This window comes from Pundamilia nyererei, unplaced genomic scaffold (assembly GCF_000239375.1).
Source record: "Pundamilia nyererei isolate P.nyererei 1_Seehausen unplaced genomic scaffold, PunNye1.0 scaffold00208, whole genome shotgun sequence".
Classification (NCBI taxonomy): Eukaryota; Metazoa; Chordata; class Actinopteri; order Cichliformes; family Cichlidae; genus Pundamilia; species Pundamilia nyererei.
The window spans coordinates 600,868-619,123 of NW_005187609.1; the positions used below are offsets into that span (position 1 = coordinate 600,868).

At 40.8% G+C, this 18,256-nt stretch overlaps 1 protein-coding gene across 1 annotated transcript in view; it reads right to left on the minus strand.

Moving 5' to 3' along the window:
- Positions 1–209: 209 nt before the first annotated feature.
- carmil2 (capping protein regulator and myosin 1 linker 2) overlaps positions 210–18,256 on the minus strand; it is a 56,778-nt gene continuing 38,731 nt past the window's right edge. Inside the window, exons 30-39 of the mRNA XM_005747936.1 lie at positions 15,775–15,878; positions 9,774–10,638; positions 8,155–8,259; positions 6,939–6,975; positions 6,259–6,327; positions 4,686–4,936; positions 3,507–3,639; positions 3,282–3,371; positions 2,684–2,785; positions 210–2,575 (exon numbers count right to left, since the gene is read on the minus strand). Of these exons, the coding sequence (XP_005747993.1) occupies positions 2,010–2,575; positions 2,684–2,785; positions 3,282–3,371; positions 3,507–3,639; positions 4,686–4,936; positions 6,259–6,327; positions 6,939–6,975; positions 8,155–8,259; positions 9,774–10,638; positions 15,775–15,878 (2,322 nt within the window). The 3' untranslated portion in view covers positions 210–2,009. The remainder of the gene's footprint in view (positions 2,576–2,683; positions 2,786–3,281; positions 3,372–3,506; positions 3,640–4,685; positions 4,937–6,258; positions 6,328–6,938; positions 6,976–8,154; positions 8,260–9,773; positions 10,639–15,774; positions 15,879–18,256) is intronic.

The window sequence follows — 18,256 nt, forward strand, 5'->3', positions numbered from 1 at the left end:
TGATGTTGTGGTACGCTCAGAAATGTCTTGTTAACAAATTGAATGTTTTTGTGGAAAGTGCATGAAAAAGATTTCAGTCCCGTAGCTGATGAAGCTCATTTCAGACTCTTAACGATGTGTGCAGGTTGATGGAAATGAATTTTATAGGTGACACATATTGTTCAATGCAAAGATGGATGTGATTCAAAAATAATGAGTCTGCAGCAAAATAACAGGATGAAATGCATGATCATTTCTGACATCAGATGAGAGGATGAGCTGTCAACACACTGATACACTCAGCAGACACATGGTTGGTGAACATGTGCCCAGCTAGCTACAGCTAACGATCAGTACATTTAATCTTTGGGGTAAATTTGCACAGACTGCAATAACAAGCCAGCAATGTAATTCATGTGCTTCCACTGTATATATAACTAATATAAATCAAAAATTCACCCCACAGAATAAATGCACCAACTATACAGAAGCTAGCACGCAGGAAGTCGGTACCATCTGGGTGTATCATACCTGTGGTTCTCACACGTTTAACGAGAACACTCCGGACATGAGAGCGATTCTACAGGAGAGTACAATAGTGCAAGTAAAATCATTCATAATTGGATACAAATACCGAAATGTGCAGATATACTCATTTATGATTACTCTTGAGGAATCCCATTAGCCATTTGAAAGGTCAAAACGCTGACTCTGGTGGGAAACGTAACATTTAGAGACGAGGACAACTCATTATCAAACCACGCATGTTTGACCATGTAAAAGTTCATCTTTGAAGTTTGAAGTCGTTCTCTTTGTAACTTATGTAAAGATACTTTTAGCTGTTTCCTTTTTTTGAGCTGCTTTATTAAGTGGTTGGCACAACAGATGGATTCATATGTTTGATATGGCACCAGGTTCATGCCAGATGCCCCTGCTGATGCAACCAGCACTGGGAGTACTCCCAGAAGCTGGGTTTGGGGATCTTTCACGTGTAAACCACTTGCTGGCTTATAGTGACTTTTACAGAAAGGCAAGCGAACTGTAGCCCTACCACCCCCCCCAAAAAAAATCAAAATGAAAAAGTAATAATAAATAAATAAATAAAGCCTACTTTTAAGAATCAAACAGAATTAGATTAAAACAGCTTCTTGCTGTTGCTTGACTTCTTCACCTCTGCTCTCCTTCCTGGCAGTAAATTTGTAGCATTTTTTTTATCTAATGATTTTTCAGAAAAATGTTCCCCATCAGTGTGACATGGAGCAGTATTACCGCCGCACATGTTTAGGGTTGAGCAGGTTTTTTTAAAGACTATATTGCTTAATCTACAGTGATGCATCATATTCTACAAAACCACAGGTTTACAGTCTGGCCTGTGAGGTCCACATAAGCTTTTAGTTCATTCAGAGATACAGGCTGACATCTTGATTTATTTACAAAAAATACTTTATTTATAAAAACAATTAGAGCTGGATTAAAAGGCCTGATCGCTGTGTGACATGGTTAACTGCCAATATCTAGAGCAAGATTATATATTATTCTAAGAAGAAAGTGCTGCACTAACAAAACGGCTGGTTATACTTGATCTGATATGATAAAAGATGGCAGGTTATTGCCAATAAACAACCTTAAACAGCTTATGTTAATGTGTCCGCCGGCCGGGGTGACATTTATTATCAATATTATCTGTTTAATACTTCGATTGTGTAGAAATTGCAGCTTTACTGCCCTCTTGAAATTTCCCACAAAGTGCTGTTCAGTGTTTTAAATGTCAAAATAAAAATTCTGAAATTTACCAGTGGGCAGCCACGTTGGGACCAATTTTAAAATTCAAGTGGTTAATGGGATTTTTCAAATCAATGGCTCCACAAGAACAAACAAACAAAGGTCTAGTGACTGTGATTTTCTACTTATCTGCTGCACTAAAACACTCACACTACTCTCAGATACGCCCTCAGTTCCAGATCGCAGTGATGTCTCAGACCTCTCCCTCCTAAATGTGTTTTCTGCTTAGGTAAGTGAGTCTGTGGATGCTATTCAGACAGAGGGGGCTCAGTTCTTTGGTCTGCTGCCTCTGCCTTCACTGTGTGATGTTTAGAGATGGTCTCTTTCTCTGGTGTGCTGTTTCTCAGATCCACCGGGCTGGGGACCTTCTTCTTGTGGGATGTGGGACTTACTTGGGGGACGTCTGAATATCCAGACGTGACTGGGATTGTGCTGAGGGTCTTTCCTCGAGGTGCTGGGGAAACTAGTAATTTATCTAGAGTTTGGGGCAATGCTGGGGCTGTGCTAGTGGTATTTTTGGGTGGGGGCATCACTGGAGACTTTTCCAGTGTTCGGGTTTGTGGTGGAAGCCTCTCTTGGGTGGGTAAAGCTTTGTCAAATGCATGGCTGGAAAACTGGGTTGCATCTGCTTCATGTAGAGCTTGAGCTGTAAAGGAGGGACACCCTGAGCCTGGGCTTCCACCCTTTCCTTGATGGGGGTGCTTGGTTTCGGCTGCTGTGCTTCCACATCCCATTCTTCCTCGTCTTTCCTGCAGCTCGTCCTTCTGGGGAATGCCCTTCTTTTCTTTATCAGTCTCCCTTCCCATGTCACTGGCTGTGAAGATGAATGATATAGATTAATAAGTAATAATAATAAATAATAAAACAAAGAAGGAAAAGGATCGACCAAAAAGGCTAAATTATGAGCATGACTTATGAAGACCTCTCTGTCCTTCTCCACTGGATGGATCTTCAGTGCAGGATGGCAGATCACTTCTGTTGCCTCGGAAACGGATGGGTGACCTCTGTAACACTGCCTTCAGCTCTGAAAAAGAAGGGTATGAGGTTTAATAAAGAGTCAATCATCAATTATCCCTTTCTGGGAGAATACCACACTTAACCTCACGGTGACAAATGGATGAAACATTTTACTCAAAGCCTCACGCAAACCATCACACATTGATACACGGACTCTTTTCTAAGCCTGTCTGACAATCACACACACACTCTGGATACATCGGGGCAACTCACGGTTCAGTATCTCTGACATGCGGACTGGAGGAGCCGGACACTGAAACTCTAAATGTCAGGCCCACATCAAACAAGACGCACAAAGTAACATCAGCCTGAGAGGTTACGATGAATTGTGTCTCTGCCCATGAACACTCACTGGGGGTGATAAACTGAAAGTTGTTGACTTTCTCTAATAATCTTTATTTTAATCGCACTTTTCTGAATATTTTTCATTTAACCAGTTGTGGGATTTGCTGTTGCTAGCATTATTTTTCACAGTTTCATCAAACACTGGTGCAAAGCCTCACCTTGTGTCATGGCAAAGGCATCCTCATGGACAGACACAGCTCTACGCTGCGGAGGAGGCTTCATGTGTTGACGTGGCTTAGGAAGACTCTCTGAAAATACACACAATCATTTATTTACACTGACTTGGATTCCAGAGCTGATTTCTCTTTAAAACGCATTGAAAGTTGTATCAGAACCACCACAATTTTGGTTAAATTTCTTTTAATAAGACAGGTAAGACACACCCTCTGTCACTGATTGTGCTTTTTCAGCACGATCCTGGGTACCGGGACTTCTCCAGAGAGGTGGGACTGAAGGAAGCTCCTTTCTAGACGACACGTTCGATGTTCCACCCTGGAAACCGTCCTCGCTTCCATTCTAGGAACGTAATCACCAGATGTTCATTGACACAATTTTGTCTCTGTACGCCACCATTGATTTGAAATCAGCGAATCAGTCAAGAAGGTTTAATTCAAGGGTTTAACAAAAGCACTGCATCAACAGCTATTTTTAAATGCAGTCCTTCATTTTCAGAATGTCAAATATGATCAGACAAAAAGGTGTTTTTCCTCTTAACAGAACAACATGAATGTGAATCATCACCTAGACGCGGCTATCAAAGTGAAAACTCCTGTACCGGTTCTAAACGGGCTAGTTCCTTACAAAATGAAAGAAAGCATAGTTCAGTTAGTTCTGAAAGCACAAAATATTGTTTAAACGTTCTTTTTCAAATTTCAGTTTTCCTTTCTTTTTCTATTGACTAAAGTGTTTTTAGTTATAGGGGTGAGCGATATTTTGAATATACTCGATGTATTGTGAGTTTTCCACACACTATGATTAAAATGGCTACCAGAAAATATGGCAACTGTGGGAGTTTCAGATGAGCGAGAGAATGACACTTGCTGTAGTTTGGATTTCACAAGGAGGATGTCGAACAAAACGCAGTAATTTGCAAAACCTGCCATAAAACTTTGGCAAAAGCAGTACCACGACTTTATTTCACCAGCTGAAAAGTCATCCACTGCATAAAGAAGAGTGTTTTAAACTCTGCATGTCAGCCTCTCCCCACACACCAAAGAAAACCTTAAAGGAACCAGCTGTGACACCTGCGACTGTTCTTGGTCACTCGTTTTTAGAGTCACTGTCTAGGCTTATGTTTCTGTAATTTGAGGTCATCACATTAATGACCCCCTGACTGAATTGTCAGTTTGAATGAGTATACCAGTTCAACCATATACCACTATATGGTTGACAATAACATTTGTTTTGGGGGGTTATTTAAACATCGTGATGTCTATAGTGATATTTTCTCATATCGCCCAGCCCTACTTAGTTACCTAATATAGAATCAAACAATAATAGCTTTGTATACAGTCTCACCTTCTGAATGATCTTATTGCCAACAATAAAATGAAATATACTACCTGTCTTGTAGTCTCCTCTGGCCTGCCATCATGTTTTCCTCCTTCCAGCCGCTCCACTGGGCTGCTGGAAGGAGGAGCAGAAGAGGGACGAGCTCCTCCTGCAGCAGCCAGGGTGGAGAGAGGAGGTCTGGCTGAGATGGCAGGTTTGGGTGGCAGGGGGCCAATAGGACGCTCTGGGAGGGCGGGCTTTGGAGGAAGGAGAGGATCTGGTTGAACGGGGTGCAGAGATCTGATCGGATGCCTGGGATCAGCTGGGAAGCAGGGTGAAAGGGACATTGCAAGTGTTCCCAGTTAGTGCCCATAGTTTGGACAGATGTTTAAAAGGATGTAGATTATACACAGAAAGCATGGCATACTAGTACAGAACTTCCTGTGTTCTCATATCACAGGCCTAGATACATCAGACTGGTTACACTACAGAACAAGTTTATGATGTCACTCACTGTCCAGTGTCCCATGTCCACCAAAACTAAAACCTCCAAAGACTAAACTTTGCTGTTTACATATAGTACATTACAACGTGATATCCAGACTATGTTCAACTTTATTATAAAGCATTATAAAGTTGTTCTTTTAATACATATGATGCTGAGGCTGGGTGTGGTCTGTGGCTCCGCAGACAGAGCTGACAATGATTGTTTAATCCTGCCTCTATTATTTCAGTAGCACGCCGGCACCTTGGAGGGGAGGTACGAGCTGACGCTGGGATGGGTAGCGGGACAGCTGGAACCACATGACAGTCTGAAAAAACAAACTGTGTAAACAAGTTCACTCTGTAAATAAGGACACTTGAGCCACATCGTTTGTGCACATCCCTAACCCTAGCACGTGCTGGGTCCCTGTAACAGCTGAAGAGTGTTACAGTGACACCCAACATCCCAACACATGATGTTAGACCCATAGCCCGTGCAGCAGATGCACGTCCTGGCTCAAATGCACCAGGAGCAGGCAGCCGCACAGCGTGAGCAGCTGACTCATGTACAGAGTTCTGGTAAGATGCCAAGGGGGTACACGGCAGGCTATGGTGGACTCGGGCTACACGCAGACCTCAGTCCACCAAAACCTGGCTCGGCCGGGAGTGTTGTTGGAGGCAATATTCATAGAGGTCAGATGTGTGCATGGGGACATAGACCGCTAGAAATGAGAAACAGTGGCAAATGCATAAAGTTACGGCTGCAGTTATCTTCCACCCAACACATCCCTTAATTCTGGGACAGAATTCCCTGTGCAAGCGGATATTGCTTCCAGTGGATTATGCAGCTCAACATCCTGAAGCAGTGCTGCTGCACACCTTTTCTGCAAAGGGTGTGGCACAGGCACAAATTCACCTCATTGGTTGTGCATGTCTGACTGTGCTGGGGTCCTGTAACAGCTGACAAGTGTTACAGATCCATATTTCAATTTTTTACAAAATACGTGAAAACTGGTCGATCATCACTGACTTCTTCATGCTGGTGCATTGTCCCACACAGCAATACCGTGGGTTTTTTTTTTTTTTTGCTGAACTGGCTCTGCCAAGCTATAGATTGAGATTATAATTTATATGTAGACATGAGCAAGGAAATATTGATACCTGATGAAGTGGACATAGTCCTGGGCTTCATGTATGTGGGAGGTGGTTCAGGTTTGTCAAGAATAGCACCTGAGGGACAGTGACAGGACAGTAGAAGACAGTGAATATTACGAATAATATGTGAATCCTACAGCTTATCACACAGCTCTAGATGGCAGATCTTAAAACAAGGATTAGTAGTGATGACTCAAACAAAATAAGAAGAGTGATGAAAAAAAACAATATTTATAAAACTATATGAAACACATAGACTCAAATGTTCTGTTAAAGAATTAAACTAAATTTGATTTATAACCATGTACACTAAAAAGGTTGGAAGACAGTGTGTTACTTAATCAGAATAGTTCAATTTGAGTTCAATTCAATTTTATTTATATAGCGCCAAATCACACCAACAGTTGTTTCAAGGCGCTTTGTATTGTAAGGTAGACCTTACAATAATACATACAGAGAAAAACCCAACAATTATATGACCCCCTGTGAGCAAGCACTTTGGCGACAGTGGGAGGGAAAGTGGATGGTAAGTTATAAATGACAAATGGATTGGCCTTTACGTAGTGAACTTAAAGGGCATTACACTGCACACAACACTGAGTTGCACACTGACAACCACACACACAAACACACTTATACACAACATATATTTTTTATGATAGAGATATTTATGCAAAAACACTTACCATCAGAGTTGGCCTTTCTCAGCTCTTCATCTTTATTCTGTAAAAGAGGAATTAGTCTTATTTTTGTCTTATGTATTTTCGTGTAGCCAGATCTTGCTTGAAAAGGAGATTTGAATTTCAAGGCCCTCCTGGTTAAATGAAGGTTAAATAAATAAATAAAAAGATAAATATGAGGTAGTTGGGATTTTACTATTCACCTTTGTTTTCTCTTCCAACCATTTTTGTCTATTTTGCTGGTTTGGGTCATTCCAATAAAAGCAGTGAAAACTTGAAAAAGTTGAAACCTGTTTTTCATCGTAGTAACTTTATTGTACTCTTTAAAACAAAGTTAGAATTTAACGTCATACTATGAAAACTGACCAAGTTACTGGTTTTCAAAGTGCACAGGTATGGGCTGCAATTTGGTGCTTTTTGCTCTATATTTTCCAGCATTTTTGAACCAGATTATCCACATAAACATATTAGGGCAGAAGAACACAGGTCACCTACTAATCAGAAGGTCCCCATCTGCTCCAGTCTACATGCCAAATATCCTTGGGCAAGATACTAACCCCGGTTGCTCTCTGATGCATCCATCAGAGTGTAAGTGTGTGCGAATGTTAGAAAGTGCACAGGAAAAAGTGCTTGCGGTGTAAATGAGACAAACTGTGTAAAGCACTTTGGGTGTTCAGATAGAGTAGGAAAGCATTTTCTCAGTGTCAGTGTGAAAACTGCCATTACTGCTGCTTTCTATTCCCATTAATAGCACTAGCCTACTACAGAGGAGTGGAAATGTCTGTTAAGTTAAAGGTAAGTTTAGATCTACATATTTCTTTGAATCATAAAACTATGATGATATACTATTTAATTACAAAACTACTGGGACACTGCCTGGCTGCCTGGTAGGATGGTGACAATACTCAGTCAGCCTGTTATGGCTCAGGGGTAAAAACTGTGAAGTTTCCACACTCATCTGTGTGGAAACTTCCACTTTCTTAATCATCCATTTTCTTAATCAATCACTCATTAAATGGGAAAAATAATTGAATGAGACTGAATCACTTTTGTTTTCTGGCAAACTTTCAAAATGGGATGTGGGAGAATGTGTGAGGAGTGTTTCTCACAATTTAAAAAGATAAAAAATAAAAGAGGTGCGATAGTCCTGCATATAAAATATTTAAGGCAAACAATGTTCAGATTAATATGTTTACACACACATGCGCACTCCCCCATTTACCTGGCTCATCTTGGTTTCAGCAGGTGGAGTTTTGGCCACGCCCATTCTGTGCAACATCACCTGAAGCTTCTGCTCAAAACTAGATGTGCTCTCCGAAGCATGTTTCTGAAAGACAGTACAGAAACACTTAGAACAATAACTGTTCCCTCACACACACACAGGCACTGGCTTGGCTCCGTTGGTATTATTTGAAAACTGTCAATATAAAGATTGAGAGTAGAGTAGATGTTTTATGAGAATGGGCATGAAGCCCTACTAGAATTTTACTAATAGTATCACTGTGTTAACTAGGGATGGGTATCGTTTAGGTTTTATCCAATACCGGTGCCAAACCGGTACTTTTGAAACGGTGCCGGTGCTCAAACGGTGCTCAAACCGGTGCTTAAAGAATGGAGAACACAAAATTGGTCCAAAAACCTCTCATGTTCAGCTGTTTTTTGTAAAAATATAACAATGTTAGCCTTTTCTGCAGCTATGGGGCATATATGGTATCACTCATGGCTGGAAGCAGTGCTTAAACAATGCAAAAAACACAAACTTTGTCCTAAACCTCTCATGTTTAACTGTTTTCCACTTTTTCTTTGGTCATTTTAGCCTTTTTGTCCAGGGTGAAGAGAGTATCTGCCATCAAACAAGAAGACAGCCGCATGTAGCTATGATGATGTTTGCTAGTTCACCTTACATGCATTAATGTAATAACGTGGTTAGCCTACTCAACGTAAATTAGCTACTCGCGCAGAGAAGAACGGCTGCTGCCACCATCATCCGTCATCATGATGCTACACTGGCAGGGCTAGGAGCCAGGACTCTCCTCTTCGTGTTTTTGGGGGATGTTGCATAACAGGCAACCCACCCGCAGTGGATGCGCTCGGTGTGAGGTCTCGCAGCAAGCTATCAAATACGGCGCATTTCTCGGCTTTTAAAAAAACGCTATGCGTCGCCAGGTGTTTCATCGGATTTGAGGTGTTACCTCCTTTGACAGTATCACAGTATCAGCTTAAAGCACTTGTTGCTGCTGAGTTTGCATCTTTTGCTGTGAAGTACAGCCAGACTTTTGACCGCTTCGCCTTGGACATTTTTAATCTGTAGCTCTGCTCTAACAGAACGTACGTACCTGGCCCCGCCTACTATCCTCGGAAACGTAAAATGATTGGCTAAAAGTGTATCACAGCTCAGGAAAAAAAAGCACCGAACTAAAGCACCGAAATGTGCGCTGCTTTTCGGTCTGGTTACTACCGTTTATGTCATAGCACCGGACACCGGTACCCATCCCTAGTGTTAACACACGAGCACAGCAAAGACGCGACTGTGTTGTTGTACTGGTCATATCCAGGCGACGAAAGTGATAACGTGGTAAATTTATCATAGCAACAGGTAGACCTTTGAGGAAGCGTTTACTCTGTATCAACAACAAATAGCATCATTTACAATATAAAATGGGAGCAGGTCAAAGAACAGGGAAAGGTTCTACCTTAATATGCTAAGATTAGACTTAAAACAAGAGAAATTCAAAATAAAGGCTTGTCTCTGACATTAGCTTTTTTAGAAACCTTGGTTCCCATCGAGATTCATCTCATAATTTACTGTTATTATGATGTTACAGGTATCACAAGACTGACCTTAGTGGGTGTATCCTTGTCATCAGTCTCTAATCCCGTCAACAGTATGAGACTTTGGCTCTTTCCCTCTCTCAGTGCCCTCTTGGTCACTTTTAGTCTCCTCTCTCCATATGGAGTCCCTACCAGCTGCTTGTCCTGCTCAGTCAGAGTGCGAGTGACCACAGGACTGGGCATGCGAGCTGGCAAGACAGGAGCTGCCTCTTCCTCCAGATTGGAAAGTACAGTAGTCGTGAGATCAGGGCTTGTTGTGATGGTGGGATACAAGGGAGTGGTCTCACTGGGTGGCATCATCATGGTTAACGTCTGGGCAGGCGATCTCTTTTCCCGCACATCGCCTGCAAGATGTTGGCTGGTGGCGGAGATTCCTTCTGTGGTGGTGGCATCATTAGAAATGTTAGCATCCTCCACTGACCTTGCCCCTCTCTCCTTCTCTCTCTCCTTGTCCCTCTCCCTCTCCCTCTCCCTTTCTTTGGCCTCACGGAGGGGTCGAATGAGGTCTGCAATGGAGGTCCTTTTGACCTTCACCCCTTCTCCTCCTCCTCCCTCTCCCCCACTTGCCTTGGTGGCTCGGGCAACTCGAGCCCTCTTGAAGGCGAAGAAGTCACCAAACTTTTTCTTGATATTTTTGGTGGGAAGTGTGGTGGTGGTGGTGACGGAAGAAAAGGTGGATGGAATGGAGGTAGAGAGGGGTGGAACATCAGTGGATGTGAAGGACATGTCAGTGGATGCATAGGGTGAAGTGAGAGTGGTGGTAGAGGAGGTGATAATGTCAGACGTAGAGGACAAGGGGGTTGAGACTGAGGGGGTGGAGCTTGACTCTGGGGGAGTGGCTTGGGCAGGGTTTGACTCCTCCCACTGGCCTTTTCTGCAGCAGGAAAACAGCAGAAAGAGCAACAGACAAGAAGAGACATTCAGTACTACAACTACTGGTACAGGACCAAAGACATGCTGAGCTCAGGCACACAGCTAACATGCATGCAAACATCACACAGGGCAAAAACAGCTCCGACAGATTGACAAAAAACCTGGAAGCTACGCCTGGACTTCCATGTAATATGCTTAAAATTTGCTTCACCCGTTGGTTAAATAAATACATATATTAGTCCAATCATGGCTCTGGTCCTGAGTGGATATGAGCCCGGTCAGGTCTATGTAGTTTTGTCTTTACTTCGGGAGAGTTAGCTTAGTATAGAGAAAATGAAGGATGCTAACACCAAAGGGAAAGACATTTGTTTGAAGTTCACACCTGCTACACCAACATAACATGTTGTTGTCAACACAGCAACAGAGCTGTTCTGACCTGGTGCTGCTAATGCTCAACGAAAGGGTTGCAGAAGCCTGGGTTTGAGTCCATCCCAGATCATGCCCTCCACATTATTCCACGTTGCTCTCTTCCTACTTTCCTGTCTGCTGTGTAAAAGCTAAAAATGCTACAAACTGCTGTTCTGACATGGCAATTCTGGTGTAATGGCTCTTATATGGTCTTAATTCAACCAGCTGATTCTTACATTTACTGGAAGAGTCGATTTTTTTCAATCACGGATGTTTACATTAAGCCTGAGTAATAATTAACACGGAGTGGTCAGGAATCAGGCTGGGTCAATCTGATTTACTGGTGTTCAAAATGCTCTAGTGAGAGTACTGACAGAGATTTGCATAGGTGTGAATGTGAGTGCGAATGGTTGTCTGTCTCTATGTGTTAGGCCTGCGACAGACTGGCGACCTGTCCAGCGTGTGCCCTGCCTTTCGCCCTATGGTAGCGGGGATAGGCTCCAGCCCCCCTGTTACCCTGATAAGGATAAGCAAAAGAATGTGGATGTATATAATATATTGTATTATTACATTTAATTGAGTCTGTTTCTGTAACCACATAATTTCCTTAGGGATTAATAAAGTATTCTGATCCTAATGTGACACAAAATAAAATCTTGCATGTGTACAAGTTGATTCAGCTGCCAGAGCTTTAACAGCATGTCACAGTCTCCTTCAGTGAATAGAGCTGCCTCAGGTGTTACCATGTTTAAGAGGCAAGTTTGGATTTGAGGATATTTAGAGAATTGCATCCTGACTTAAGACCAGAATGGGCTCTAGTTACTACAGGAACATATCGGTAGACCCCATATACATTGAGGTCCAAAACACTTGTAGGCAGTCTGTGATGGCATACCCTAAAGACATATCTCCATTTGAAGGGAAGACTGGAGTGAGGGGTGAGATCATCATTGTCCCCGCTTTCATAAGGATTCCCACGGTACAAAATTAGTAAGATAAGGCTGACTTGCACAGCAGAGTACAGTACAGAAATGATTATGTTTTGTTTTAATTGGCTTTGTTTAGCCAGTTTTATTTCACTCAATTAAGTGTGGATGAGTTGCTGTCCAACATTTAGTCCATATTCTCATCTCCACACTTTCTCGCTGCCTCCTCTCCTCTTCGTTATAGCCAACATTAGCAAAGTTTCCACTGACACCCTGTTGGCCAACAGCATTAGAGGCAGTCGGTGTTAACCTGGGGCCCAACTGATCCACACTGGTGCAGTGGTAAGCACCATTGTTTCAGCAAGAAGGTCCCTTGTCTGAATCTCCTGATCTCTGGAGCTTTTCTGTGTGGCACTAACCAGTAAATCTAAATTGTCTGTGGGTAGATAAAGTGTATCACCATATGGCTATGATTAAATATACCTGGGGACCTTGAATAGTCCGTATATTACCAAAGCACAAACCTGTAGTCATGACATCACATTTAACAGCTGTGAAGAACACAGCCTCATTACAACCACTTCAGCAAATGGACGCTGAAAGAAATGTCAGCTGTCTGTGAACAGTAATTAAAAACACTAACACTAAAAAAAGAATCTGGTATGAAGAATTTAAAGGTTATTGACCAGCAGTCAGCGGATGGCTGAAGAAAGAGCGCCACCATCCCTGTATACAGCTGGGGGACTCGCCCTTTACATAACCTGTCATGCCATTGGCCCACACCAGTTATATTAAAAAAGAAAGACAGTGAAATACAGTTGAAAGCCCCGGATGTCATGATCTGAGTTGATTGTGTTGTTTTCTTTCCAAAACTCCATCTCCTTAGAGACTGTGTCTGCTCCCAGACCACCAAAACAAACCAAAAAATAGCAAAAAACATTAAAATATCACAAAGGAAGAACAATATTATCAACAATTGCACCAAAAAGTAAAACAGTGAAATGTGGATCATTAAACATTATGTCTCTGTCTTGAATAAATAATGGATCAACACACCGATTTACTCTGCCTTACAGAAACCTGGTTAAAGCAGGATGATTATGTTAATTTAAATGAATCCACACCCCCGGGTCATTCTAACCATCAGAAACCTCGAAGCACAGGCCGAGGGGGCGGTGAGAAACTCTCTGAATATAACAGAGTTTCCTTCACTCCAGCTTATTAACCAACCAAAGACCCAGAAAGTTTTATTTCATTTAAAAGACCAACGCTTAGCCTTATCAACCCTAGCTGGATAACCTAAAACTGGAAAACTTATTTGCTGTTAACTATCGTCCACCTGGTCCTTACTCAGAGTCAGTGGGTCTATCTGATCTCTTAGACTTTTTATTTCATTTAGTGCTCATCTATAAAATAATTATTGTGGGGGATTTTAATACCATCTAGATGTAAAAATGACAGCCTCAACACAACATTTAATCTATTATTAGACTTAATTTGATTCTCTCAAAATGTAAAATAAACCCACCCACCACTTTAATCACAGTCTAGATCTTGTTCTGACATATGGTATTGAAACAGAACATTTAACAATATTCCCTGAAAACCATCTTTTGAGCTTTTGAGCCAAGCATACCCTTAAACCTAACCTTATCTGGTAATGCCGGATGGTTGCCCTCCCTGAGCCTGGGTCTGCTGGAGGTTCCTTCCTGTTGAGAGGGAGTTTTTCCTTCCCGCAAGTACTTGCTCTTAGGGGGTCGTCCGATTGCTGGGGTTTCTCTTTATTATTCTAGGGTCTTTACTTTACAATACAAAGCGCCTTGAGGCCACTGTTATTAGGATTTGGTGCTTTAGAAATCAAAGTGAACTGAACTGATTTGTTTTCCTTGCCTTCTTAGTGTTCCTTTGTGTCAAGTTTCTGAGAATATGTTTAGAAAGTTACTTCCTGTTTTACTTTGTTAGGTCACATATTTCTCTTTGCACCTGCCAGTTACACGAGTTTCATTTCACAAAAATATATCTGAATAAGATCTGATACAATCCTCATGACTGGGTTAAGACAATGTCATCAAAAGTATGGATGTTGGATGAAATGTGCTCGACTAGGGATCAAAATGGTCCAAGGGAGAGATGCCTGTCATTGAATTCTAATCACGTGTGCTTACACTATGACTTCGTCATTACTGCCCATAGTGTTCGTATGGGAGTCAGATGAATATTTTCTGTGTTACAACATTGTAATTATATGTCATCTCTGTAGTAGAACAAAATCTCTACTGAGTCAGGTTTGAGATTATCAACGGGTGAAAAATAAACAGCCATAGTTCCCTGTCTTGGGATTCAAAGGGAGTTTTTTCCTCTTTTCTCTTTTCTGACAGGTTGTCCTCACACTTAGTGTTTCTAGAATTTAAATACCAATGATCTAATCAAAACAATTGCAAAAGACATAGTTTGATGATATTGTGAAGTGGAGGGGATCATGGAAGGTATAGTCCTGAAAACAGCTTTAAAAACATTTAACTTTGTGATGTTATGACAATACTGTGTGCAGTGGGTGCCTAGCGTGAGTAATAGGGAAAAAAAACAACGTTGGCAGCATTAGTCCAAGCTCAAGGAGCAGCACTTCATGCAGACTAAAGAGCTGTTAGGGTGCAGCTTATAACATTTATAGGGTCACTGATCATCTGTACCTGTAAGCCAGCTATATGACTTAGGGATATATTACCTAGAATGTCAATATAGAGAATTTAAAGATTTGGAGAATTTACAATTTTGTAAATTCAGTTTACAGTCTGTTTAATACTAATTTTCTTGTTGAAATTTGCTGACTGAAAAAACAACACAATAAGGAAAACTGTCATAAATCTAATAACCTCAGGTTGTCATAATAATATTTAATCTCCTCCTTATCCTTTCATTCAGCTCCAGAAAACTGTGTGTACACCTCAGTCATCACATGTGGTGTCTGGTATTCATGTACAAATATTGTGTGTGTGAAATGTTGTGTGTGCATATGCATGGTTGTATGTTTGTATCTGACTCAGGTCAATGTATTTATTTGTGTATTTAATTATATATAAGGAAGCCCATCCACAGTAGTGGTTGCTAGTCTTCCTGGGGTCCAAGTCATCAAGTATAATCTAATAAAACATTACACAATAAAGCAGATGCAAAGATGTCCACATGATTTGGCTCTTACATCCACAGTAAGGTTTTACAATTGTAAAAATATCAGCATGCAAATATCAATAACATTGAGGCACAATACAGACAAATCAAAAACAGGTCACAGCATTGCCCTTTTACAATATTTACAATAATTCAAAACTGTGTAAATGGACTTTTAATTTTTTTTATTACGAATAGTAGCTAGTTCTCTAATTGCATAAAGCAGTTTGTTACACTTAAAAGATGATCTAAATTTGAAACAGAGAGTTTCAAAAAATTAGTTTTGGCTCGAGGAATAACTACATTTTTTCTTAAAAATCTTGTAGCATAATTGTGTATTTCATCTGGTTGACTTTCTTTGATCTCTACTCATTTATCCTGATCATCATCATCATAACTCCAGATGAGCACTGCATTTTGGTAATAGCCAAATTAACTATATTAATTTTTCAGCAATAGTAAATTTCAACTACTTGACAGTATACGATATACTGCGATATACTGCTGAAAATTAAGTAGTTCAATTTTAAATTCAAGTTAATAATTGGTGAAGAGTAATGCATTCCTTGTGCATGTGTGTGTGTGTGTGTGTGTGTGTGTGTGTGTGTGTGTGTGTGTGTGTTAGGTCAACTCACAGTGCATAGTCAGGGATGATTTTTTTGGTGAAGAACTCCTCCACTCCTTCATCCACTCTGCCCATCTCCTCACTAGCTTCATTCTCCACCTTTGACACCGCCTCCTGTAAGCAATACAATATAATGTACAGTATGCAAACCATGCATTGTGTGTAGCTGTGCTTGCATTTTCATTCTGGACTGTGGGTCACTGGGTTGTGATTCTAAATTGAACATTAGTATTGATGTGAGTGTGTGTGGGAGAGCTTCACAAGTATTGGACTAAGGCTGCTGTCAGAACATCAAGAGCATCTATGCACAGATGTCTTTAGGAAAGTTGTTACAACTGTTACAATCCAAGTATCAGGCCACTCCTGAACCATAGGCAACATGAGAAGCATCTTTACCTGGGCTTGACTTAGAAATCATGCTGCTAGAGTGTGGAATAAGAGTGGAGAGGCACCGAATCCAAGAGGTTTTAAGTTCAGTGTAACATTTCCAAAGCCTACGATGATTTGGACTGCCATGTTGTCAGCTGGTGTTGGTGGTGGTTGGTCAATACTGTTTTTATATCCAAAATCAACACAACTATCTACCAGGATATTTAGACCACTTCATGCTCCCATCTGCTGACAAGCTTTATGGACATACTGACTTCCAGCAGGGCTTGCCATCTGTCAACGGTGCTGACTTTCTGTGGAATTACTATAGACTATATAAAAGCTTACATTTTGAATTAAATGACAAAAAGAACCCCAAAAAAACAAACACTGGAAACAATGAACATCGAATGTATCTCTTTTTGTATACTTTTGCAGCTTTTATCAGTTGTCAGCCTTTTGGCTAAGATCAAGTGTTCTTATCACTGTAATATCTGATAGGCGCCAGTTCGAGGGCAGCGTATTAAACACTTCTTCCGTTCGCTCCACACATCAACCCGGTATTGTCGCGCTTCTGGAAACACTGCCCAATTTCCACAATTTCACTGTACATGCAGTTTGACAATCAAGGGTTATTCTGCTCTTTAAATTATTTTTTAAAATCTTCAGTTTTCCCATAAACCAATCAGATCATCACCTGTTTGATTCAAAGTCTAGCTAAAGGGTGAAGTGAATTTATCTGGAGTATGATGAAGCCAGACTGAGAAATGCTGTTCATTGTGAGCCACATGTAAGAGATTTGTTCATTGTGCATTGTCATGTAGGTGACCATGTACTGTATTTACCACACTGTCATATTCAATCAAAGGTTTTCTTCTCTCTGATAGAAGTCGTATCAAAACATCGCCTCAAAATTGAGTTAAATTAAACTCCATATCAACCGAACTCCTTTGTCATTGCTATTAGTCACTAAATTTCATTGCCATTCCATGTCAATTATAGGTCCCATATTGCTACTTTTCTTTTCCTGTGTGTAGGTCCCTGAATTCGTATCATGTCCTAGTCCCTTCTTTCTCTTTTTATTCACCTTTTAACTCTGCATTAATTTCTTACCTGGTCATTCAAAGTAAAAGAGTATAATTTTGCAAAGAGCTTCTGTTCCTCCTACTTTGATATTGTTACTGTAATTATAAGGATTATAAAGGGAAATCCTACCATGTTGTATGAAATGAAAGTACTGTGTCTTAAAGAAACATTCAGTTAATTAGCACACTGCTGTAAGTTCCTCATCCTATTCAACAGTCTTTTTTTTTTTTTTTTTTTTTTTTTCAACAGTCTTGAAATGCATTCTTTTAATTTCCCATATATTCTAACTTTATTACAGTTCATGTAGTCTTGATTAAAATACAACTATGGAATCACTGTGCATTCCTATTGTAATCTAACATGACTATTCACTCCACACATTTCAGCTATTCTGTTGAGTTTTGAAATAGACCGCTCTTACATTTGCTGTGAACTGTGCAATAACAAGCTGCACTTCAGGACAGCTCAAATTCTAACTAGGTCAAGCCCACTCTGCACAAAAAAATACTTACAATAGTAGGATTGCAGCAGTGTTAAAACAAAGTATTTTTCTAATCCCTTCCATGTTCAAAATTTAATTTAACATTGTTCTTTCTGTACATTGTACATGTGGCAGCACATAACAAAGGATTACCTTATAAAAAATACACTCCCGTTAGTTGTGCTGCACGAGTACAACAGAAAAGCAGCTGGATTTCAATGAAAATTTTTTAGACCTATAAGCTACACTGTTACAATCGAAGCATAATTCACTGCCTAACAACAAAGCTGAAAAGTAGCATTTTGGCTAATAGTAGCTTAATGTAGTGCAGGGGTGTGTCCAGAGGGAGGACGTGGGGTGGCACACCCTCACCCAAAAAGAACATGGACATGTAATGGTAAACCAGTTTCTGCTCATTTGTCTTTGCCCCCTCCCCTCCAGCTTTGCATGCCTCCACCTCCTCCCACAAAACAGCTTGAGAAATCTATCCCAACAGCTAAAATCCAGTGAGTTGGATAAATACTAGGGCTGCACGATTAATCGTTAGAAAATCGCG